The following is a 24,657-nucleotide window of genomic DNA, read 5'->3' on the forward strand; positions in this document are numbered from 1 at the left end:
GAGAAACGGATGAGATCTGAGTGACCGCGATTTCCCTGAGGAATCAAATGTCATGCTCTCGGCTGCCCAAACATCCCTGCTCTTGGGTAGAGATGAGGCACTGCTAGTTAGCTGGAGCAAAAAAACAGGATTAGGCCGACCGGTGTCACCTGAAGTGGGTCAGACTCAGTCCCCCACACCGCAGGCGATTCTACTGCTCAAACCCAGTAGTCTCATTAGAATAATGAGAGCCTACGCGACAATCTTACATTGCAGAGCCACCTCCAGGGATGGTATTGCTTGGGTATCTATTCTAAGGTAAGGGATCTGCAACTAGATGTCTCCATCAGATGAACAAGTTACTTACCTTTGGTAACGCCTTACTGCTAGAGACAATATCTAGTTGCAGATCCTTACCAACTCACCCATCCTTCCCTCTCTGCGAACTGATTTCTAAGGACAGGGACTTCCTTTTTCAGGGCCCTAGTTTTGACACACCAGGTGTTTGTTTTCTTCATGGCTTTGCGCTTATGGCGTGGAATGTCGTGAAAAGAAACTGACAACAGCGCCCCAGGGTGATGAGACTATAGTACCTGCGACATCATGCAACAAACACGGAGCCAATAGATCCCACCTAATGGCGCACAAGGGTACTGTTCGAGAAGAGTCTTTGGATCCAGACTGATGCCTGGGGTAAATTCTAAGGTGAGGAATCTCCAACTTGATATTGTCTCTACCAGATAAGGTGTTACTGAAGGTAAGTAACTTGTCTTTCAGGGAGGCTGTGTAGGATTCCGGGAGTGGGAAATGGCAAATGAGCTGCTTGAAAGATGTTTGCGTTGGTTGAACTTTGAGGGTGCAGGGCCAAGAGGCCTTGTAGGTAATAGATAGTTGATGTGATTCCTTTGTCTGTACTTTGCTGAGGAGTTCTGAATCACATGATGCACATGGAATTAGTCATAAATAGAGCTACTATTTGGCAGGGGTTGGATACTCTGCAGATACAAGGCTTCTGCGGTGCTGTGTGGGTTGATACTCCATTGTTGCAGTGGCCGGCGAGCAATAATTGGCCAATATTTGGAGGGGCAGGGAGAGGCAAACCTTGAAGCTGGCTGTATGACTGGGGAAATCTTCTGGTGATGCTGTGACATGGCACTGATTTCATCATAACTTGATGAATTCAGCAGCTGTAATATCTACTACATTTGTAACGGATTAACTTATCTGCCAAACCAGGCCCAATTACTTAATCCGGTTAGTGGTTGTTAAAGGAAAGGGTGAGCAAATGACAGACGCTCCCCCAGCTCTACCCCCCTTGCCTAATGTGGGGTCAGCTTTTGTCATGCCGCTGGTTTGCTTAAACTAAACCCTATATCTTTAAGGTTGCTGTTTCCATCATCCCTTGCAGCAATGCTTTTAATACTCAGAAGGTTCAATATTCATCCTTTATTTTCTTTTCAGGCTGGTGCTAACCTCGATAACTGCTCTGAGGAACAAAAAACCCCACTAATGGAGGCTGCGGAGAACAACCATTTAAACACTGTGAAGTACTTAGTCAAGGCTGGTGCTCTTCTGGACCCCAAGGTACTGTGTAACTGTGACTTACAAACGTAGTCAGATAAGTGTCTCTATAGTGAATAATGTTTAGAAATTGAAGGTAGTACTTTCCATTGTATACTTCTCTTCTGTGGAGAAGTGAGGCACAATGGTTAGAGTGGCAGACCCTGATGCAGAGATATGGCCCGGGACCAGGGTTCAAGTCCTGCCTCGGCAGGTCTTGGGCTCAATTTCCTTGAACCAGATAATTCTCGCCTCAGGTGCCTAATCTAATTAATGGGTCCCACTCTGTAACCCTGGGCAATAGCTTTCTTAATCTCCACAACGGCCACACAGCGCTTGGATGCCTGGCTTCACCCTGGGGGTGCCCAGGAGTGGGCACCTCACTGGGAAAAGCCAGGAGGGGGTTCCATAGCGGTATGCGTACAGCGCCTTGAGACCCTAATGGGTGAGTAGTGCGCTATACAAGTGCAAAGTTTATACAAAGTAAATGTGACATCCTTGGAAACAAGTTTATAGCTGAAAACGACAAATAAAAATGTGTGCATGTTTGTAAGTAAGTGATTGTTGAGAATTCCTGCATGGTTGATTAACTGACATCAGGAAGCGGCAACAGGACTGACATTTTATACCATTTGTTTGGACTTTTATTCTATTCCTTTAAACAATATGGAAACACACAAAGCAACCATTGCACCTAAGCTCCTCATATGTCTTCATTCAAATCAAAACACATCCCTATTACTTTTGCATGGCATAGAGAACCACACTTCCCCTCTAGAGAGCTAAATGCTGCTTTAAATCAATTGCTTATTTTCACTTTACAGCCATTGAAACAGCAACCCAACAAATGACATCAGATGCTTATTTCATAATTGCTGAACTATTAACAGTTGTGTATTCATAGCTGACTTCACAGATTTTCATGTGCCCGGTAGCTTACCCCATCATGAGCAAGAACAGAATAATAGTCACCAGTCTGGCTTTTGTTTTGAAATACTGTCACCATGCCTCAAAATACACTGAGCTTCCTCCTCTTTCAGTGTCCTAAAAGTAGCATTCAGTCAATCCCCCAAAGAAACTGCGTTCATCCAGGTCCCATCTGAACCACCCAAACAAAATAAAAATATTGTCGAAGAATACACAGAATACATCATATCTGAGTAAATACGTTCAGTCTTTTCAACTCTCAAAAGGAAAAATACTTGACTTCATCTTCATGCAACCCAAAATTGGTTGTCGAAAATCATAAGTAGACTTCCTTATCTCTTTTGATATTTAGTCATACCAAACAATTCTGAAAACAAAATCGCATTAAACGAACTAATATAAAGTAAGCGTTCAAAATCTACCTTAGCGAATCCACACTTCATAGTGCATTGACTGCTGATGTAAATTCAGCGGTAGAACATAACAATTCCATCTTGGATATTGCTGACAAGCGGCCTGTTCTGGAACTGAACGTTTGCCATGGTTTTAAATCAGTGGTCCGCTCATGTGAAGTAAGCCACAAAAGGAAAGATTTCAGAAAGCAAGATTGACAGTGTAGAACCCATAAGGCACCCAAATCACTACTGGAATTGAAGAATGCCAAGCAAGGAGCACAGATATGGGATGATTGAAACCTTCATAAACAAAAAGAACCCTTTAGAATTTTAAAGATATTTTCCAATCATTCATTTAAACAAACCTCATCCTAATATACAAGTAGAAATAAATGGAATGAATGTATTTCTTCTGATAACACTTAATTGATATGTAAACAAGTGACCACCTCACCCCATTAGGAAAAAAAACAAACAGAACAACTAATCAAACTATTCATTTTTATAAAAACCAATTCATAATTTATAACAGCTAATTTTATCCAAATCGATGTCTGATCTTTTTCAAAAACTTGGTGCCACATAAACTTCTTCTTATTTTCCTTGACTCTTTAAAGACTGCACAGGGCAGTCAATATTTTAAATTAAAAAAGGCCAGATGACTTGAACAGATAGGAAAACTTCAGACCAGTAACAAATCTTCACTGCATTTGGGAAAGTTACAGAAATGTAAATCTTTTGGCCATCTAGCAATCCTGTTTTCGCAACATTCACCCATCTATAGCTGCAACAATAAACATATGGTGAGCATGGGAAATATCTGCTCTGTTCTTGTAACATAAGAGATCCCACATAGATCTATCCAAGCTCTTACGTAGCTCATTGTTAGTCAAGCCTCATAGTTATGATGGAGAAGGCTGGGATGTCCATCCATTAATATGCAGGTGAGACTCTATGTGAAAATTGTCTGTTTCACTGACCTTAGCACGGTCAAACACTAAAACATTCAAAATGGAAAACCTTCCTCAAACACAGAATAGCCTCAGTTTATTCTCATTACCATAGATCACTTATTAAAACATATTGTGAATTGGTCTATGGAACTAAAAATAAACAACTTTTCTTTAAATGTTTCAAACGTGAAATGTCTTAAACAATGAGCTGCCTCTGGATACTAAAAGGATAACAACATAACCTTGGTATTAACAGTGCTTCAGTGGGTGTCTCTGGAGGCAAAATTAATGTTAAACTCATTTGATTCCCATTCAAAGCCCTCAGCCGTCAGTGCATTCCATAGGTCCATGATATACTTATCCTAAGGTGTCAAAAACCTGTGAAGCAAACAAATTCATTTGGAATAAAAAAATAATTTCAGTTGTCTTTGATTTAAAAAAAAAAAAAAAAAAAAAAAAAAAAACACAAATGCTATGGATACTACGTCATTGTAAAACTCTCATGTCTGAGGCGATGAGATGCCATGAAAACATTTTCTCTTTCTGAAAACAAAACCCTGCAAACCCTTACTAGTCAGCTCATGCCTCAACGGTTACCTCCTTCTCTCCCCCTACTAACATAAAGATGGAGGATAAATCTACTTTCTTACCTCATTTAATTCTGCTTCAAATTTCTTTTTGCTCCCTATTTGTAGCCTTTTACTCCACTTTTCATTTATAGTATATTTATAGTTTTGAATCTCTTGTTTGTTCTGTTTAAATGCACTTTGGCAACTCGGCCTCGTATTCTTGGTTAATTGTAAAGGCACTGATGCAATCTAATATAAGTGTATGTGAAAATAGCGTAAATGAACTATATGTGCTTCCCTTTGTCGTTCTAAACTTTAAATCTGTGGGACTGCTGAATATGTTTGGTATTTGGTTCAGGGCACTTTAGTTGAAATTGAAGGTGCACCATAACATGCTCTCAATTTTATTCCATTGTTCTAATCTAACTGTAAGCTGAAAGTGCTTAGAAGCTTTAGAAGAATGACACCACTTGGCGTTCACATCTGCTGTGCCACTCTTCATTGCTACTTCTTTTTATAAACAAAATATGCAATGCTAAGTCACCCATCAAACATTACCTTTGTAATACTTCAGATGTTTGAAAACTAAGATGACTATTAAAACTAAGATGACAATTTTTTCTAGGATGCAGAAGGATCAACATGTCTGCACCTGGCTGCCAAGAAGGGCCACTACGACATTGTGAAATATCTCCTCTCCAACTCACAAGTGGATGTCAACTGCCAGGTAAAGCATGCTACCAGACTTTTATATCTGTAGCCGATTTCTCCCTGATCCACTTTTTGCTGAGACAAGTTGGCAAAAAATTGGCATTAGCATGAAAACACTTTTCAAACAGATCCCAGTGCTTCTGATCAATACATTTCCTGCACATTCCCATCTTAAGAATAGTCAGTGACAGTCAGACTAGACGGGAAAGCTTTTACCCAGCAGTAGCTCTCCAGATCTGCCCTTTCGGATTCCGTGACTGTTTGCTCCAACCCCAACTGTTCCCAACTCTGTGCCTCCACCGAATCTGGCCTCAGGTGTGGGTAGCTGGCCTGGTTTGTGGTGAGCATCTGGGGTGTTATCACCTTATACCAGGTCCAGTTTAGTCTATTAGTGAAGTGTAGGCAGTGTCTAGGAAGCCAGGGCTCTCTAAAGGTAACTGTGGATGAGCAGCCAAGACCTATCTAGGAGACATGCAGCTCCCACATGTGACCCACTGGCAGCAGGCACAGGAATTGCAGTGAGGCCCACTCATCACACCTGAAGAAGTGTTCCATGTCGCTGGAGCAGCAGGCAGGAGACTGCGCTGTGCAGGGAGGAGCGATGCAGTCCTGGGCTACATGGAGTCTGAAGATCCCTTGGAGGAGGAACAGGCAAGCCTTGGTAGCTGCAGGTCGTTGTGCACGGGGGTACTGTCCTGCAAGGAGAAGCAAGGGCTTTCAGTCTCCCAAGTTGGACAGCTGGTGGAGAGAACCCAGGAGAACTACTCAAGACCACCAACTGTGATGTAGGATCCATGCAGTTCCGGATGAGAGAGGATCCATGCAGCCAGTCGTTGTTGCAGTTGGTGCCTGTGGTTGCAGGGCAGTGACTCCTTCATTCCAAGGGAGACTTCTTCTTATTTTTGTGCAGGCTTGAAGACCCGTCGCCCTCAGAGGATGCACAGCCAGGGAAATGTTGCAGTTACTAGAAGGAGCCAGAGAAACAATGTTGCAAGGGGGAATTGTCACTGAAGTTGCAGATTGTCGGTTACTGGAGGGTTCAGTTGAAGTGGCGGTTCCCAGAAGATGAAGTAAACAATGCAGAGGAGTCCTGCTGGAATCTTGCACGTCGAATCTGATGACCCACCTGAAAGGGAGACCCTAAATAGCCCAGGAAGGGGCATTGGTCACCTAGCAGGAGGGGGGGCTGTGTTGTTATCTGCCTGACATGGCCACCCAGATGCTTCCAGGGACCGCTTCCCCAAATACCCCCCTCACCCCTCCTTCGTTTGTCCAGTTTCACCAGTGCATGGGCCAGGGGTCCCTCTACTAGTGCAATCCAGTTTATGCAAGGAAGGCACCAAAACGCATAGGCTTCAATGGAGAAGGGGGTGCCCCGGTTCCAGTCTGCCAGCAGGTAAGTACCTGCATCTTCGGAGGGCAGACCAGGGGGGTTTTGTAGGGCACCGGGGGGGACACAAGTCAGCACGGAAAGTACACCCTCAGCGGCACGGGGGCGGCCGGGTGCAGTGTGCAAACAAGCGTCTGGTTTTCAATGGAAATCAATGGGGGACTAAGGGGTCTCTTCAGCAATGCAGGCAGGCAAGGGGGGGGCTCCTCGGGGTAGCCACCACCTGGGCAAGGGAGAGGGCCACCAGGGGGTCGCTCCTGCACTGGAGGTCGGATCCTTCAGGTCCTGGGGGCTGCGGATGCAGTGCCTTTACCAGGTGTCGGGTCTTTGAAGCAGGCAGTCGCGGTCAGGGGGAGCCTCGGGATTCCCTTTGCAGGCGTCGCTGTGGGGGCTCAGGGGGGTCAACTCTGGCTACTCACGGTCTTGTAGTCGCCGGGGAGTCCTCCCTGTGGTGTTTGTTCTCCACAAGTCGAGCCGGGGGCGTCGGGTGCAGAGTGGCAAGTTTCACGCTTCCAGAGGGAAACGCAAGTTGTTTTAAAGTTGCTCCTTTGTTACAAAGTTGCAGTCTTGGGTGAACAGAGCCCCTGTCCTCGGGAGTTCTTGGTCCTTCTAGAGCAGGGTAGTCCTCTGAGGATTCAGAGGTCGCTGGTCCCTGGGGAAAGCGTCGCTGGAGCAGTGTCTTTAGAAGGGGGGAGACAGGCCGGTAGAGCTGGGGCCAAAGCAGTTGGTGTCTGTCTTCTCTGCAGGGTTTTTCAGCTTAGCAGTCCTCTTCTTCTTAGGTTGCAGGAATCTGAGTTCCTAGGTTCTGGGGAGCCCTTAAATACTAAATTTAAGGGCGTGTTTAGGTCTGGGGGGTTAGTAGCCAATGGCTACTAGCCCTGAGGGTGGGTACACCATCTTTGTGCCTCCTCCCAAGGGGAGGGGGTCACATTCCTATCCCTATTGGGGGAATCCTCCATCTGCAAGATGGAGGATTTCTAAAAGTCAGTCACCTCAGCTCAGGACACCTTAGGGGCTGTCCTGACTGGCCAGTGACTCCTTGTTTTTCTCATTATCTCCTCCGGCCTTGCCGCCAAAAGTGGGGCCGTGGCCGAAGGGGGCGGGCAACTCCACTAGCTGGAGTGCCCTGGGGTGCTGTAACAAAGGGGGTGAGCCTTTGAGGCTCGCCGCCAGGTGTTAGTTCCTGCAGGGGGAGGTGATAAGCATCTCCACCCAGTACAGGCTTTGTTACTAGCCACAGAGTGACAAAGGCACTCTCCCCATGTGGCCAGCAACATGTCTGGAGTGTGGCAGGCTGCTAAAACCAGTCAGCCTACACGGGTAGTCGGTTAAGGTTTCAGTGGGCACCTCTAAGGTGCCCTCTGTGGTGTATGTTACAATAAAATGTACACTGGCATCAGTGTGCATTTATTGTGCTGAGAAGTTTGATACCAAACTTCCCAGTTTTCAGTGTAGCCATTATGGTGCTGTGGAGTTCGTGCATGACAGACTCCCAGACCATATACTCTTATGGCTACCCTGCACTTACAATGTCTAAGGTTTTGCTTAGACACTGTAGGGGCACAGTGCTCATGCACTGGTGCCCTCACCTATGGTATAGTGCACCCTGCCTTAGGGCTGTAAGGCCTGCTAGAGGGGTGACTTATCTATACTGCATAGGCAGTGTGAGGTTGGCATGGCACCCTGAGGGGAGTGCCATGTCGACTTACTCGTTTTGTCCTCACTAGCACACACAAGCTGGCAAGCAGTGTGTCTGTGCTGAGTGAGGGGTCCCCAGGGTGGCATAAGATATGCTGCAGCTCTTAGAGGCCTTCCCTGGTACCAGGGGTACCAGTTACCAGGGGTACCAGTTACAAGGGACTTACCTGGATGCCAGGGTGTGCCAATTGTGGAAACAAAAGTACAGGTTAGGGAAAGAACACTGGTGATGGGGCCTGGTTAGCAGGCCTCAGCACACTTTCAAATTAAATACTTAGCATCAGCAAAGGCAAAAAGTCAGGGGGTAACCATGCCAAGGAGGCATTTCCTTACAATACCTAAGTACCATATACTAGGGACTTATATGGGGGCACCAGCATGCCAATTGTGGGGTATGCAAAGTCCTAAGCAACCACTTTTAGAGGGAGAGAGCACAGTCACTGGGGTCCTGCCTAGCAGGATCACAGTTAACAGATACCGACAGCAGGCAAAAAGTGGGTGTAACCATGCCAAGTAGAAGGGTACTTTTCTTCGTTGGCCACTACAAAAAAAATCATGGACCATGCACTTCTCTGTCCCTTAGGTACCATCCACGTTCTCACCCATTAGCTAGTCTCAGCGCTGCGCATTGAGTCATTACCAGCAGAGTCCCCAAAGTCTGCTAAATTATCGGGATCGCACAAGAGAAGGATAGAACTTGCCCTGGAAACCGTCTTTTCCTAGGGCCCAGAAATTCAGCCATTTGGAGGAGATTTTGAGCTCATTCTTGTGAAAGGTTATGGTTGCATGCAGTATGAAGATTCTTAGGCTAACGATCTGCTTTCTCCTCTCAACCTTTCTCCTTACTATGGCATAAGAGCTGATCTTTCATGCAAAGGCCAGGTGGACTATTCACTGCCTTTTTTGCTCCCAAAGCTAGAATACTTGACAAAAAGATTGTTTATAGCTTGTTATACACTTGCACTGCATACACCTATCATCTAGTGCTAGGCGCAGATGCTTGCAAGTTTTGTAACTTCAAAGAAGTTTTGAGTCACAAGATACCTTGCAACGCCTCCTTTAGCTCACTGTGCACTAGGACAAAGGCCTCATCTCAATTTTTTTTTTTCCTGCGACTGCGTTCAAATGTTCCACTTCTGGGACCAACAACATCTTCTCTGTGACCTTCAGCGGTTGTTAGTCATTGAGATTCAGGCTCCAGCAATAGAAGAGCTTAACACTAGATCAAGGGCTAGGTAGGTTTTGACTTCAAGGGGTGTTGAGCCAGCTTTCTCGAGGAAACCCCAGTCATCTTGAGAATGATTGATATGGGGTGGCGTTTTGTAGAAAATGCCCTTCCAGTTTTATTCTAAGTGTAACTTGAAATGTTCTTGTCTCCACCAGATTAGTCCCTAATTTCTGCCTATCTCTGGAGCACAAGGAGTCGACCTGCTTGATGAGAAGAGAGTCAGGTTTAAGAAGACCGTCCATTATACCATTGGGCAGAACACAAGATGTAGCATCAAGCAAGACTCACCCAAGACACAGGACTTGATTCGACATGAAGAACCAATTTTGTTACAACCATAAAAGCCTGGGCCTTCAGGTATGCAGCCAGTCAGACAGAGCAAAGCCTGGAGCGATTTAATAAAAAACAAAGGAGGCGTGCAAAATCATGTGCGGTTACTGTTGCAGCTTTTGATGCCTTTTCTGTTCTGCCGGGGTACAGCAAAAGTTTAATTACTGACCTACAAGTGCAGACCGCTGCCTATTATATGCTACTGACATCATGTCTGGTGGGCAGAGTCGCAGCTGGATCCATGCTGCGCCGTCTGGTGATGCAGAAAAGCAACTTCTAGGAAACAACTCTGTGGCTCTCAAGCTTTGGTCAACATCAAGGAAAGATTTCGGAGCTGAGTAGGCTCCTGACAGTTAACATTGATGCATTGAGTGATGACAACCCTCATCATGGTCTAGCCTAAAGGACACTAAGCCTCCACCTTATCTGACAAAATTGACATCAAGAGCACTTCCCAAACTGTGCAGCAAGTCTACACTAAGGGCCCCTTTCCTGAGGCCAGAAGAGCCCGTGGTACCTGTCCTCAAGAGACGCGCAGAGGATCTTGACTCAAGGCAAAAGTGACTGTTCATATACCAAGAGACTAGAAAGTCCATTAGTAAGCCACTGTCTGAACAGAAGTTGGCCTACCAATTTCTAAGCAGTGGAAAATAACTTTATAAATGGAACTCATGTGTAATGTTCCTCAGTTCCTTGTGCATAAAAAGCATGAATACAAGGCTACCAGCCCTCCTACACAGCTTTTTCCTCACAGGCAGTCACTACCACCACCTCTTTCACCATAGCCATATTTACACCCCCCCTTCAACTCCCATCAGAATCTCTTGATCTGTCCATTCCTTGTCTGACCAAGCTAGGCTTTGGGGCGGATGGAAACCCATATGACCAGTCTGCTGGGGCAGGGGATGGGACTGACCGTTGGGTCAACTACAGTGTTGACCCAGCCGATGGTTCAGGCCATGAGCGTTACTCAGCCAAACCATCTGCACCAGATGAGAGTACTGCAAACCATGCATCGTGAGGGGGACTCTCCACCATAAACCCTACATGCATGTCGTACAGGATGAGGGCAACTTTTTGGTGGAGACTCTCTTTTAAGAACATTTTTCCCAGTTCTTTCCAGTGCTTAAGGGCATACATTAGTCAGCCCCTTACAAATTTAAGGACCTAATAAGAGCCACTGTGTTCCCGCCACAGGTAGAGGAAGAGTTTAAGCCTCTCTTAGTGAGCCTATTTACATCACAGGACAAGTCCCACCTGACTAACTCATGCATACTGCAAGAAAGCACACATCTGACCTCCTGTTCCCTCCAGATAAGGAAAGTAAGCATCTTAGTGCTGGCAAGCATGTAGAGGTTTGGACAACCAGTGTGTGGTGAATTGACAAGTCTATACGTTTTCTGTGACAAGTTGGATAGGTATCACTAGGAGGCGATGGATAGCTGAATAACGGCATCTCACCGAAGACATGTTGAAAGAGGGTCAAGCAGCTAGTTGCCGAAGGAAAGATAATGTTCGATGGCATCTGTCGCTGTAGATACGCATGTTCTGCAATAGCTCGCCATCTGGTGTTGGGCCGGAGTGTTACAAGTTGTTTTTCTTCGAAGAAGTCTTTCAAGTCACGGGACCGAGTGACTCCTCCTTTTGTCTCCATTGCGCATGGGCGTCGACTCTATCCTCGATTGTTTTTTTTCCGCCATCGGGTTCGGACGTGTTCCTGTCGCTCCGAGTTTCGGAACGGAAAATTAGCTAATTTCGGAAGATTTTCGTCGGTATTGTTGCGTTCGGGATCGGCGTACTTACATTCAACACCGCATCGAAGATCGAAGAGCTCCGGTGCCCTTCGGGGTAGTTTTTTCGATCCTCCGTGGGGGCCTGGTCGGCCCGACCGCGTGCTGAAGAACGCCGATGGAACGGACCCCGTTTCGTTTCTGCCCCAAATGCCACAATAAATACCCCTACACAGACCAACACTTGGTCTGCAACCTGTGCCTGTCACCTGAGCACAGCGAAGACACCTGCGAGGCCTGTCGTGCGTTCCGGTCCCGAAAAACACTCCGAGACCGTAGAGCCAGAAGACTTCAAATGGCGTCCGCACCGACAGCCCAACGGGAGTTCGAGGAACAGGAAGAAGAAGGTACCTTCTCGATCCAAGACTCAGACTCCGAAGGATTCGACGACACACAAACCGTGAGTAAGACGTCGAAAACCACACAAAGAAACATTTACAAGGCCCAGGGGACGCCACTGCCACCAGGCCATGGCTCCACCCATAAATTCGGTGACCGACCGTCGGCACCGAAAAAGGCCAAAACAGTGCCGAGATCGTCCGACTCCGGTCGAGACACCGGCACGCAGCCTTCTCGGGACCGAGAAAGTGCTGGAGACAAGCCTCGACACCGAGATGCCGGTGTGGACACGGCTCGACGCCGAGACAGCGGCACCGAAACAGTTCGACGCCGAGAGGTTTCGGCCCCGAAAAGGAAAAAAGTCACCTCGGAGCCGAAAAAACACGCAGACAAAGTTTCGACGCCGAAACAAACTGCAAGCGACCCAGCTTCAGGCTCTTATACAGAAGAGCACTCGCTAACCTCTCAAATGCAAAAGCATAGGTTTGAGGAAGAGCTACAAGCAACTGATGTAGACCATACGCAAAAGCGTATCTTCATTCAGCAGGGGACAGGAAAAATAAGCACCCTTCCCCCCATTAGGAGAAAGAGAAGGTTGGAGTTCCAGACGGAACAAGCACCACAACCAAAAGTGGTTAAAAGAATTACACCACCACCCTCTCCTCCGCCCGTGATTAACGTTTCACCAGCACAAACTCCATCTCACTCCCCAGCTCACACCACCATGAGCCAGGGTGACCAAGATCAGGACGCATGGGACCTATACGACGCCCCAGTGTCAGATAACAGCCCGGAGGCCTACCCTACAAAGCCATCTCCACCAGAAGACAGCACCGCGTACTCTCAGGTGGTGGCTAGAGCAGCACAATTTCATAACGTAAGCCTCCACTCAGAACAGGTCGAGGATGATTTCTTGTTCAACACACTCTCCTCCACCCACAGCTCCTACCAAAGCCTGCCTATGCTCCCTGGTATGCTCCGGCACGCAAAAGACATATTCAAGGAGCCGGTCAAAAGTAGGGCAATCACACCAAGGGTGGAAAAGAAGTATAAGCCGCCTCCTACGGACCCGGTTTTCATCACTACACAGCTGCCACCAGACTCTGTTGTTGTAGGAGCAGCTAGGAAAAGGGCCAACTCTCACACATCTGGAGATGCACCACCCCCAGATAAAGAAAGCCGCAAGTTTGATGCAGCTGGTAAAAGAGTCGCAGCACAAGCTGCAAACCAGTGGCGCATCGCGAACTCCCAGGCACTACTTGCGCGCTATGACAGAGCCCACTGGGACGAGATGCAACATCTCATTCAACATCTGCCCAAGGACTTCCAAAATAGGGCGAAACAAGTGGTTGAGGAGGGACAGACCATCTCCAACAACCAGATACGTTCCTCCATGGACGCTGCAGATACAGCTGCACGGACAATTAATACATCTGTAACCATCAGACGGCATGCATGGCTCCGAACGTCTGGATTTAAACCAGAGATTCAACAAGCAGTTCTCAATATGCCTTTTAATGAAAAAGAACTGTTCGGTCCAGAAGTGGACACAGCGATTGAGAAACTCAAAAAAGATACGGACACTGCCAAAGCCATGGGCGCACTCTACTCCCCGCAGAGCAGAGGGAATTACAGCACATTCCGTAAAACGCCCTTTCGAGGGGGGTTTCGGGGTCAAAGCACACAAGCCAGCACCTCACAAGCAACACCGTCCACTTACCAGGGACAGTATAGAGGAGGTTTTCGGGGCCAATATAGAGGAGGGCAATTCCCTAGAAATAGAGGAAGATTTCAAAGCCCCAAAACCCCTACTACTAAACAATGACTCACATGTCACTCACCCCCTCCACACAACACCAGTGGGGGGAAGAATATGTCATTATTACAAAGCATGGGAGGAAATCACTACAGACACTTGGGTTCTAGCAATTATCCAACATGGTTATTGCATAGAATTTCTACAATTCCCTCCAAACATACCACCAAAAGCACAAAATTTAACAACACACCATTCCAATCTCCTGGAGATAGAAGTGCAGGCACTATTGCAAAAGAATGCAATCGAATTAGTGCCAAACACACAAATAAACACAGGAGTTTACTCACTGTACTTTCTGATACCAAAGAAGGACGAAACGCTCAGACCAATCCTAGACCTCAGAGTAGTGAACACTTTCATCAAATCAGACCACTTCCACATGGTCACACTACAAGAAGTATTGCCATTGCTAAAACTACACGACTACATGGCAACTTTAGACCTCAAGGATGCTTATTTCCATATACCAATACACCCATCGCACAGGAAATACCTAAGGTTTGTATTCAAAGGAATACATTACCAATTCAAGGTACTGCCTTTCGGATTAACAACCGCACCAAGAGTCTTTACCAAATGTCTAGCGGTAGTCGCTGCACACATAAGAAGGCAGCAAATACATGTGTTCCCATATTTGGACGACTGGCTAATCAAGGCCCATTCGTTCATACAGTGCTCAAATCACACAAATCAGATCATACAAACCCTCTTCAAACTCGGGTTCACCGTCAATTTCACAAAATCCAAAATTCTGCCACGCAAGGTACAACAATACCTGGGAGCCATAATAGACACATCAAAGGGAGTAGCCACTCCAAGTCCACAAAGAACTCAAAATTTCAACACCATCATACAACGCATGTATCCAACACAAAAGATACAGGCAAAGATGGTATTACAACTCCTAGGCATGATGTCATCATGCATAGCCATTGTCCCAAACGCAAGACTGCACATGAGGCCCTTACAACAATGCCTAGCATCACAGTGGTCTCAAGCACAGGGTCACCTTCTAGATCTGGTGTTAATAGACCGCCAAACTTACCTCTCGCTTCTGTGGTGGAACAACATAAATTTAAACAAAGGGCGGCCTTTCCAAGACCCAGTGCCACAATACGTAATAACAACAGATGCTTCCATGACAGGGTGGGGAGCACACCTCGGTCAACACAGCATACAAGGACAATGGAACGTACATCAAACAAAATTGCATATCAATCACCTAGAACTTCTAGCAGTTTTTCAAGCACTAAAAGCTTTCCAACCAATAATAGTTCACAAATACATTCTCGTCAAAACAGACAACATGACAACAATGTATTATCTAAACAAGCAGGGAGGGACGCACTCCACGCAGTTAAGCCTGCTAGCACAAAAAATTTGCCATTGGGCAATTCACAACCAAATTCGCCTGATTGCACAGTTTATACCAGGGATACAAAATCAACTCGCAGACAATCTCTCTCGAGATCACCAACAGGTCCACGAATGGGAAATTCACCCCCAAATTCTGAACACTTATTTCAACCTCTGGGGAACACCTCAGATAGACTTGTTTGCAACAAGGGAGAACGCAAAATGCCAAAACTTCGCATCCAGGTACCCACACAAACAATCCCAAGGCAATGCCCTATGGATGAACTGGTCAGGGATATTTGCTTACGCTTTTCCTCCTCTCCCTCTCCTTCCTTACCTGGTAAACAAACTCAGTCAAAGCAAACTCACACTCATATTGATAGCACCAACTTGGGCAAGGCAACCCTGGTACACAACGCTGCTAGACCTATCAGTGGTACCCTGCATCAAATTGCCCAACAGGCCAGATCTGTTGACACAGCACAACCAAAAGATCAGACACCCAGATCCAGCATCGCTCAATCTAGCAATCTGGCTCCTGAAATCCTAGAATTCGGGCACTTACAACTTACCCAAGAATGTATGGAAGTCATAAAACAAGCAAGAAGGCCATCCACCAGGCACTGCTATGCAAGTAAATGGAAGAGGTTTGTTTGCTACTGCCATATTAATCAAATACAACCATTACACACAACTCCAGAACATGTAGTGGGTTACTTGCTTCACTTACAAAAATCTAACCTAGCTTTCTCTTCCATTAAGATTCACCTTGCAGCAATATCTGCATACCTGCAGACTACCTATTCAACTTCCCTATATAAAATACCAGTCATTAAAGCATTCATGGAGGGCCTTAGGAGAATTATACCACCAAGAACACCACCTGTTCCTTCATGGAACCTAAATGTTGTCCTAACTAGACTTATGGGTCCACCTTTTGAACCCATGCACTCCTGCGACATACAGTTCCTAACCTGGAAGGTGGCATTTCTCATCGCCATTACTTCCCTGAGAAGAGTAAGCGAGATTCAGGCGTTTACTATACAGGAACCTTTTATACAACTACACAAAAATAAAGTCGTCCTAAGGACCAATCCTAAATTTTTGCCAAAGGTTATTTCACCGTTCCATCTAAATCAAACAGTGGAACTTCCAGTGTTCTTTCCACAGCCAGATACCGTAGCTGAAAGGGCACTACATACATTAGATGTCAAAAGAGCATTGATGTATTACATTGACAGAACAAAAAACATCAGAAAGACTAAACAACTCTTTATTGCATTTCAAAAACCTCACGCAGGAAACCCAATTTCAAAACAAGGTATAGCCAGATGGATAGTTAAATGCATCCAAATCTGCTACCTTAAAGCTAAACGACAGCTGCCCATTACACCAAGGGCACACTCAACCAGAAAGAAAGGTGCTACCATGGCCTTTCTAGGAAACATCCCAATGCAAGAAATATGTAAGGCAGCCACATGGTCTACGCCTCACACATTCACCAAGCACTACTGTGTAGACGTGTTATCCGCACAACAAGCCACAGTAGGTCAAGCCGTATTAAGGACATTATTTCAAACTACTTCCACTCCTACAGGCTGATCCACCGCTTTTGGGGAAATAACTGCTTACTAGTCTATGCAGAACATGCGTATCTACAGCGACAGATGCCATCGAACTGAAAATGTCACTTACCCAGTGTACATCTGTTCGTGGCATCAGTCGCAGTAGATTCGCATGTGCCCACCCGCCTCCCCGGGAGCCTGTAGCAGTTTGGAAGTTACCTTCAATTATTTATATATGTATCATCTCAACCTTAAATAGGTGCATACTTAGTCACTCCATTGCATGGGCACTATTACTACAATTCAACTCCTACCTCACCCTCTGCGGGGAAAAACAATCGAGGATAGAGTCGACGCCCATGCGCAATGGAGACAAAAGGAGGAGTCACTCGGTCCCGTGACTCGAAAGACTTCTTCGAAGAAAAACAACTTGTAACACTCCGGCCCAACACCAGATGGCGAGCTATTGCAGAACATGCGAATCTACTGCGACTGATGCCACGAACAGATGTACACTGGGTAAGTGACATTTTCATTCCAATACAAATATTCGTTGTGCATTGGGACTGCGATTACAGCTTCTTGCAGTGTTAAGACCAGCATCCTGCTTCTCTGTCACGCATGGGTGCGATCAAACACCTTTTTTAACATCCCATTCTTTAGGGCACATCACTTTGATCTCCAAGTGGATGAGGTGAATATCAACAAAAAAGGTAGAGGTATAGATGGCTCTGGCAAAGGAGCCTATGCTCCCAAGCATTGGCTCAACTATGCTCCCCACCCTCGCGCTCACAACAACCTTTGCGGGAAGCTTAAAGTACTTCCTTGCTTGTTGAGAGAAGATCACCTCTGTTGGCCAGACTGTGTTAAGGAACTTTGTGAATGTGTGGTTTTGACCATGTAGATGTTTTGCAGCTACTTCCTATGTGGACATACTAACTTGTAAACAGGCTGTGTTTGGCCAGACTATGTCAAAGAGCTTAATTCAACCATCTGCCTCATCAGCAGGCGGCTAGCCCAGTGTGTGGTGGATCCCTATGGTGTTATACCTTATACTGGGTCCAGGTAACCCTTAATAGATAGTGGTGCAGTGTAGGTAGCCAGGGATCTCTAGTGGTAGCTGTGAGCAACCAAGACTTATCTAGGAGGAGTGTAGAACACTTGCAATACCACAGTAGTCACACAGTAACTTATCAGACATGAAAGGAACCACACAGTGTTGCAAAAATAAAGGTACTTTATTACAAGAGCACCAAACTAGATTACTATAGGCAAACCCCCTTCTGGAGGCAAGTGCACATAAAATATACACAGATAAGCATTAGGAATAGCGCAGAATAGCAAGGGCCCTTAAGGGGGCCAAACCATTTACTGAAAAAGGTGGAATGCAAGAATGGCTCCCCCACAAAATGGAGTAGTGAGCCAAGGGATGGGAGAGAGTGCAACTCCAAGAGGTAAGTATCTAGAAGACCCCCAGCGACCAGGAGAGCAGAGGTAAGTTACCTGTGTTGTAAGATGGCTCTGTATATACAATATCAAAATAAGGTATAGTGTGCAGAGTCCAGAGGTTCTCCAAAGGCTCAACAGAGGCTAAAGTAGATAATACTAATGCTCTCTTTTGTGGTAGCTTGGTTGAGCAGTTAGGTGTATCAGAGGGTAGTGCAAAACATTTGTTGTTTGTGTATACAATCAGGTCGTAGCAAGGGCTGCAGCTTACCATGGGGTAACAATGCACACAGAACCGTTAGAAGAAGATTTTTTATTTAACAAGTTATCCTCAACACATTCTAGGTACCAATGCCTCCCAATGTTACCAGGCATGGTAAAACACGCAGATCACGTTGTTAATGAGCCTGTGAAATCAAGAATAATCACACCTAGAATAGAAAAAAAATATAAGCCTGCACCATCTGACCCTGATTACATTACCTATCCAGTGCCTCCGGATTCAGTGGTGGTTAGTGCGGCACGAAAGAGGGCAAATAGTCAGTCTTCACGCGATGCACCCCCTCCTGATAAAGAGAGCAGTAAATTTGACGCTGCAGGGAAGAGAGTTGCGTCCCAAGCAGGAAATCAGTGGAGGATTGCTGATTCCCAGGCACTACTAGCCCGTTATGATAGAGATCACTGGGATGAGATACAGGATATCATACAGCATCTCCCAAAAGAACACCAAAAGAGGGCACAACAGGTAGTAGAGGAAGGGCAAGCTATCAGTAACAACCAAATAACGTTTGCCCTTGATGCGGCTGATACAGCTGCCAAGAGCTTGAACACCGCAATTACCATTAGAAAACATACATGGCTGGGCTCCTCTGGTTTTAAACCAGAGATTCAACAGGCTGTGTGTAGGAAGTTGGCTGTGTATATACTATTTCAAAGTAAGAAATACTGTGCACAGAGTCCAAGGGTTTCCCTTAGAGGTAAGATAGTGGCAAAATTAGATAATTCTAATGCTCTATTTTGTGGTAGTGTGGTCGAGCAGTAGGCTTATCAGAGGATAGTGGTAAGCATTTGTTGTACACACACAGGTAATAAATGAGGAACACACACTCAAAGACTTACTCCAGGCCAATAGGTTTTTATATAGAAAAATATATTTTCTTTATTTATTTATTTATACATAAAATGCAAGGTACTCCACACAGGTAAGTTAGGAACTTTGAATTAGAGCAATAACATCTACAGTTTTTGTTAAAATAGCAATAAGCTATTTTAAAAGTGGACACAGTGCACAAATCAACAGTCCCTGGTGTAGGTAAGTAAAGGTTAAATTGTGAGGTGAGTAAGACACTTACAAGTCTCAGTTCCTGGGCATAGGCAGTCCACCGTTGGGGGTTCAGGGCAACCCCAAAGTTACCACACCAGCAGCTCAGGGCTAGTCCGGTGCAAAGGTCAAATTGGTGCCCAAAACACATAGTCGCCTATGGAGAACAGTGGTGCTTCGGTTCCAGTCTGCCAGCAGGTAAAGTACCTGCATCCTCAGGGGGCAGACCAGGGGGTTTTTGTAGAGCACTGGGGCGGTCACAAGTAGGCACACAGAACACACCCTCAGCGGCACAGGGGTGGCCGAGAGCAGTGTGCAAAGCAGGTGTTCGGTTTTAGATAGGAAACAATGGAGGGACCCGGGGGTCACTAGCGGTGCAGGGAGGGCTTCTCGGGACTGCCACCACCTGGGAAAGGCAGAGGGTCGCCTGGGGGTCACTCTTGGACTGAGGTCCGGTTCCTTCAGGTCCTGGGGGCTGCGGGTGCAGTGCTTGGTCCAGGTGTCGGGTCCCTTGTTACAGGCAGTCCCGGTCAGGGGGAGCCTCTGGATTCTCTCTGCAAGCGTCGCATTTGGGGTCCAGCGGGGTTGTCTCAGGCTACTCACGTGGTCGCAGTCGCTGGGGAGACCTCCCTGTTGTGTCTGTTTTCTGGATCTCGAGCCGGGGGCATCGTGTGCGGAGTGTGAAGTCTCATGCTTCCGGCGGGAAGGGTGAGTTCTTTAAAAGTTGCTTCTTTGTTGAAAAGATGTAGCTGTTGTTGAGCAGTGCCACTGCTCACGGGAGTGTCTTGGTCCTGGGGGTCAGGGCAGTCGTCTGAGGCTTCAGAGGTTGCTGGTTGCATGTTTTCGACTCTGGAGACAGGCCGGTAGGGCTGGGGCCAAAGCAGTTGTCGTCCTTGGTCTCTGCAGGCCTGTAGGTCAGCAGTCCTTCTTTGTAGTTCAGGTTTTCAGGAATCTGATTTCCTGGGTTCTGGGGTGCCCCTAAATACTAGGTTTAGGGGTGTGTTTAGGTCTGGGAGGGCAGTTGCCAATGGCCACTGTCCTGGAGGGTGGCTACACCCTCTTTGTGCCTCCTCCCTGTGGGGAGGGGGCACATCTCTAATCCTATCGGGGGAATCCTCCAAAACTAAGATGGAGGATTTCTAAAGGCAGGGGTCACCTCAGCTCAGGGCACCTTAGGGGCTGTCCTGACTGGTGGGTTTCCTAATTATCTCCTCCAGCCTTGCCTCCAAAAGTGGGGGCAGTGGCCGGAGGGGTGGGCATCTCCACTAGCTGGGATGCCCTGGGGTGCTGTAGCAAAGGGGGGTGAGTCTTTGAGGCTCGCCGCCAGGTGTTAGTTCCTGCAGGGGAAGGTGTGAAGCACCTCCACCCAGTGCAGGCTTTGTTCCTGGCCACAGAGTGACAAAGGCACTCTCCCCTTGTGGCCAGCAACTCGTCTGGTTGGGGCAGGCTGGCAGAAACTGGTCAGTCCCACACTAGAAGTCGATTGGTATTCAGGGGGCATCTCTAAGATGCCCTCTGGGTGCATGTTACAGTAAATTGCACACTGACATCAGTGTGCATTTATTGTGCTGAGAAGTTTGATACCAAACTTCCCAGATTTCAGTGTAGCCATTATGGAACACTTATACCCTGCACTTACAATGTCTAAGGTTTTGCTTATACACTGTAGGGGCATAGTGCTCATGCACATATGCCCTCACCTGTGGTATAGTGCACCTTGCCTTAGGGCTTTAAGGCCTCCTAGAGGGGTGACTTACCTATGCCACAGGCAGTGTGAGGTTGGCATGGCACTCTGAGAGGAATGCCATGTCGACTTTACCTTTTTCTTCCCATCAGCACACACAGTCTGCAGTAGCATTGTGAATGTGCTTGGTGAGTGGTCCATTAATGTGGCACAATACATGCTGCAGCCCTTAGGGACCCCCTCTGGTCACAGAGCTCTCTGTACCACTGGTACCTTTTACAAGGGACTTAGCTGTGTTCCAGGGGTGTGCCAATTATAGGAAAAATGGTACAGTTTAGGGAAAGAGCACTAGTGCTGGGGCCTGCTTAGCAGGATGCCAGCACACTGTCAGTCAAGTCAGTATCGGGCACAATGGGTGCAGGGGTTGTGGGAGTGGTGGGTAACCATGCAAAGGGGGGCACTTTCCTACAACAGTCAATTTCATTTTTGTTGTAATTGTGTTTGACTCTATAGGCAGAAAAAGTATACTTTCATCTATAGGCATTAGAGTGATTTCAGAAGAAAATGATGCTCATTTAGATGAAAAAGTCCCTCTAACCTGACAGCTTACCTTTATAGGAGAAACTAGGCTATGTTTATTGCCTCTGAGCAAGCCTTCCCTGTTTTAACATCAATGCATTGTATTCTAAACATTCTTTCTTTGGCTCTGATCTTTTATTCATCTTCTTTCTTCTGCATTTCTTATAATTAGGATGATGGTGGCTGGACCCCAATGATTTGGGCCACAGAATATAAGCGTGTTGAACTTGTGAAGCTTCTGCTTGACAGAGGGGCAGATATTAACATCCGGGACAATGTAAGTATCACCACTTTGTCATAAGTTATGTGAAGTGTCCCTGTTAATATTTCTTGTAGGATGACCAGCAGTATGAGTAATTTCCATATGAAATTGGCCTTATCAAACAGAACATGATTGTGCATAGAGGATTTTCTTGCGCCTGTCTTTACAGTGTGACTCCAGTTGATGCTCTTCTTGCCTAGGGGTTGTTTTTAAATCACCAGTTTAATGGCTTCTTGGTCAGATCTGTAGTTCGATCATTGCTTTGCAAACTCACTATATAATAAAGTAAATCTTGGATCACTTCTCAGTACTACTGCAAAATGTAGTTCTTGTTGCTGGTCTTGACACTGCAAGAAGCTGTCTTGTTGCAGTTCTTAGACACTGTAATTAAGTGTCATGACCTGCTGTGCATGGAAGTGTCCTCATTTTACAAAGCCAAATGCAGTTGCAATTTCTTGTGTCCTCTGCTATACAATTAAAACGTCACAACTGATATGGTCTATGCTTTCCGAAGTGAATGTGTTGAATTCAGACATTGATACTGATTTCAAGTAAGTTTCAGGCAAGGCAAACATTGAAAAAAAGCAGCCTGAGCACCCTCATGCCTATGCTGGCTCTGATTCTCTCTGGCCAAAATCTGCTCCCCCCAAACTTTTTCATGGTCCCAAAATGTCTGTTCTCCTATAGTGGTTGTAAAAAATAACTAGTTTATAACTCTCGAAATGTTGGTATGCTCCAAATTCACTGAATTAAAGGCACCTCAGGTTGTCCATGTATGCCCAGAGTCTGCCTTGTAAAACATTGAAACACTTCTGCACCCTTCGTAGTCATAATGAAATAATGATTAGTTAAGATTTCTGTGTATGTTTGAATTTCACAGTAGTAAGAAAACATTGAAAAATGCCTTTGAATTAAATTAGCATGCTGCTTGTTTGAAGTCACGTTAACCTATATATAGTAACACTTATCTATACATGTAAATATTTGGAAAATGATATTAGGTGTGAGCCCCTTTTAAGTCTGTGTAATAATCAAACAGTTAATACTTTAAGGTAAACAGCTTAGCCTTTCTGAAGACTTAGAATGTCAGCATTTAATACAGTTGTTACCCTGCATTTATAATTTCAGTGGAAGTATGGATCAGTGACTTAAACTGTTTGGGCAGAAGGTCTACGTGTCAGGTTAGGGTTTGAAATTAGGTGGATAGTTTAGAATAGCCCGACATTAATGGCTTTGAATGCTTAGCAGTTGCTAACAAGTGCAGTAAATCTTGATTCATTCGACTTAATGTCTTCAAAATGGTCAGTCTATATTATATATTGCATACCTCATGGGTGCAATGCTCTCGAATTTGTATAGCAAGATGACGTCAGTGTCACATCCTTTAAGAAGTCTTTGAGAAATTGAATTGTATGTATTTAAGAGTCATTCCCTGCAATATGTCATATGACTAACATGTTCTGTGAACAATTTCAAATCTAGTGCTCTGTGTAAAAACATTTTTGACTGATTGCAGATATTTTTGAACTTCTTGCTCATGTCCTCTTAAGTGTCATGCTAGTCTATTCTAAGGCTTCCTCCATCTCCCAGTGGGCTCAAAGGATGAGAAAATAAACATGGGATCTGTTATAGTATGGTATCTGTTGCTGTGAAATTTGAGACCAGGAAAGTAACTTCCACTCATGCGTATTCTGTTTTTTCCCTGTAGGAGGAGAATATTTGCTTACATTGGGCAGCCTTTTCTGGTTCTGTTGAGATTGCTGAGATACTGCTTGCAGCCAAGTGTGATTTGCGTGCTGTCAATATTCATGGGGATTCACCACTTCATATTGCAGCTAGAGAGAATCGTTTTGAATGTGTACAGTAAGCATAGCCCATTTTTTATTATGTTTTTTTCTTCCAAATTGTGTATATATTTCTAAAAGTCTGAAAGATGAAATGTAATCTCTAAATCCTGGTCCCATGCCTTATCTCTTCCAGTGCATTTTCATTACAGAGATAATAATTTTGTTTGGGAGCAGAACCAACTTTCTTGTGACTAGGCAGGGCAAGCTTTCCTGACCCTTTTACTTTGTCTTTTTCTCTTGGCTGTAATGTAATGCACTCTACTTGATACCCCCTTTTCTTTGCCTTCTTTTAGCGTTTAATTAGCCACCATTTGAAATACAGTAATCACTACTGGTTATTGTATATGCATATTCTTAAGAAGGCCCTAAACACCTTATTTGGTATGCCAATTCTTCCTCAGCAAGTGGATGGTTTTAACCTCGCCATTGAGAAACTGGACAGATTCTATTAACTTATTCTGAATGAAGAAGTCTTAAAAGATCATGTCTTCTTCATAAGACATAATACAACTGTTTATTTTTAAGCTCTGCTAGATTCAGAGATCTCTCCACAAGAAGGGTAGTGATGACTTTGGCATGAAATTTGCAGTGTGTTGATGTGAAAAATAGCTTACAGTTTCCAGAAATTAAACTAGGTGGACACTGTTAGCGTAGTGATGCAAGTTGACAGGCAGCCCTAAGAAATTTGTATAGTTGAAGACAATCCCTCACTTTTCCATGTGAGTTTATGAAAATTCCGATGCAGGAGCTGAGGAAGTTCTTTAACTGTAGCTAAAAGTCACCAACGTTGTTAGATCTCTTAGAAACAAATTATGCATCTGCTTTCCGTGGTAGGTTGTTGTAGGTACTTCTGAGATCCCATAGTGGGTGCTGACCCACTATTACATCTTCCCATTGAAATAAATTACA

General features: G+C 45.5%; 1 protein-coding gene across 15 annotated transcripts in view; it reads left to right on the forward strand.

The window, feature by feature from the left end:
* EHMT1 (euchromatic histone lysine methyltransferase 1) overlaps nucleotides 1-24,657 on the forward strand; it is an 800,236-nt gene that overhangs the window by 577,444 nt on the left and 198,135 nt on the right. For all 15 annotated transcript variants that reach the window (XM_069241478.1, XM_069241487.1, XM_069241485.1 and 12 more), the window contains 4 exons: nucleotides 1,441-1,563; nucleotides 5,009-5,110; nucleotides 21,812-21,916; nucleotides 23,610-23,764. In XM_069241478.1, coding sequence (XP_069097579.1) covers nucleotides 1,441-1,563; nucleotides 5,009-5,110; nucleotides 21,812-21,916; nucleotides 23,610-23,764 — 485 coding nt within the window. The remainder of the gene's footprint in view (nucleotides 1-1,440; nucleotides 1,564-5,008; nucleotides 5,111-21,811; nucleotides 21,917-23,609; nucleotides 23,765-24,657) is intronic.

This window comes from Pleurodeles waltl, chromosome 6 (assembly GCF_031143425.1).
Source record: "Pleurodeles waltl isolate 20211129_DDA chromosome 6, aPleWal1.hap1.20221129, whole genome shotgun sequence".
Classification (NCBI taxonomy): Eukaryota; Metazoa; Chordata; class Amphibia; order Caudata; family Salamandridae; genus Pleurodeles; species Pleurodeles waltl.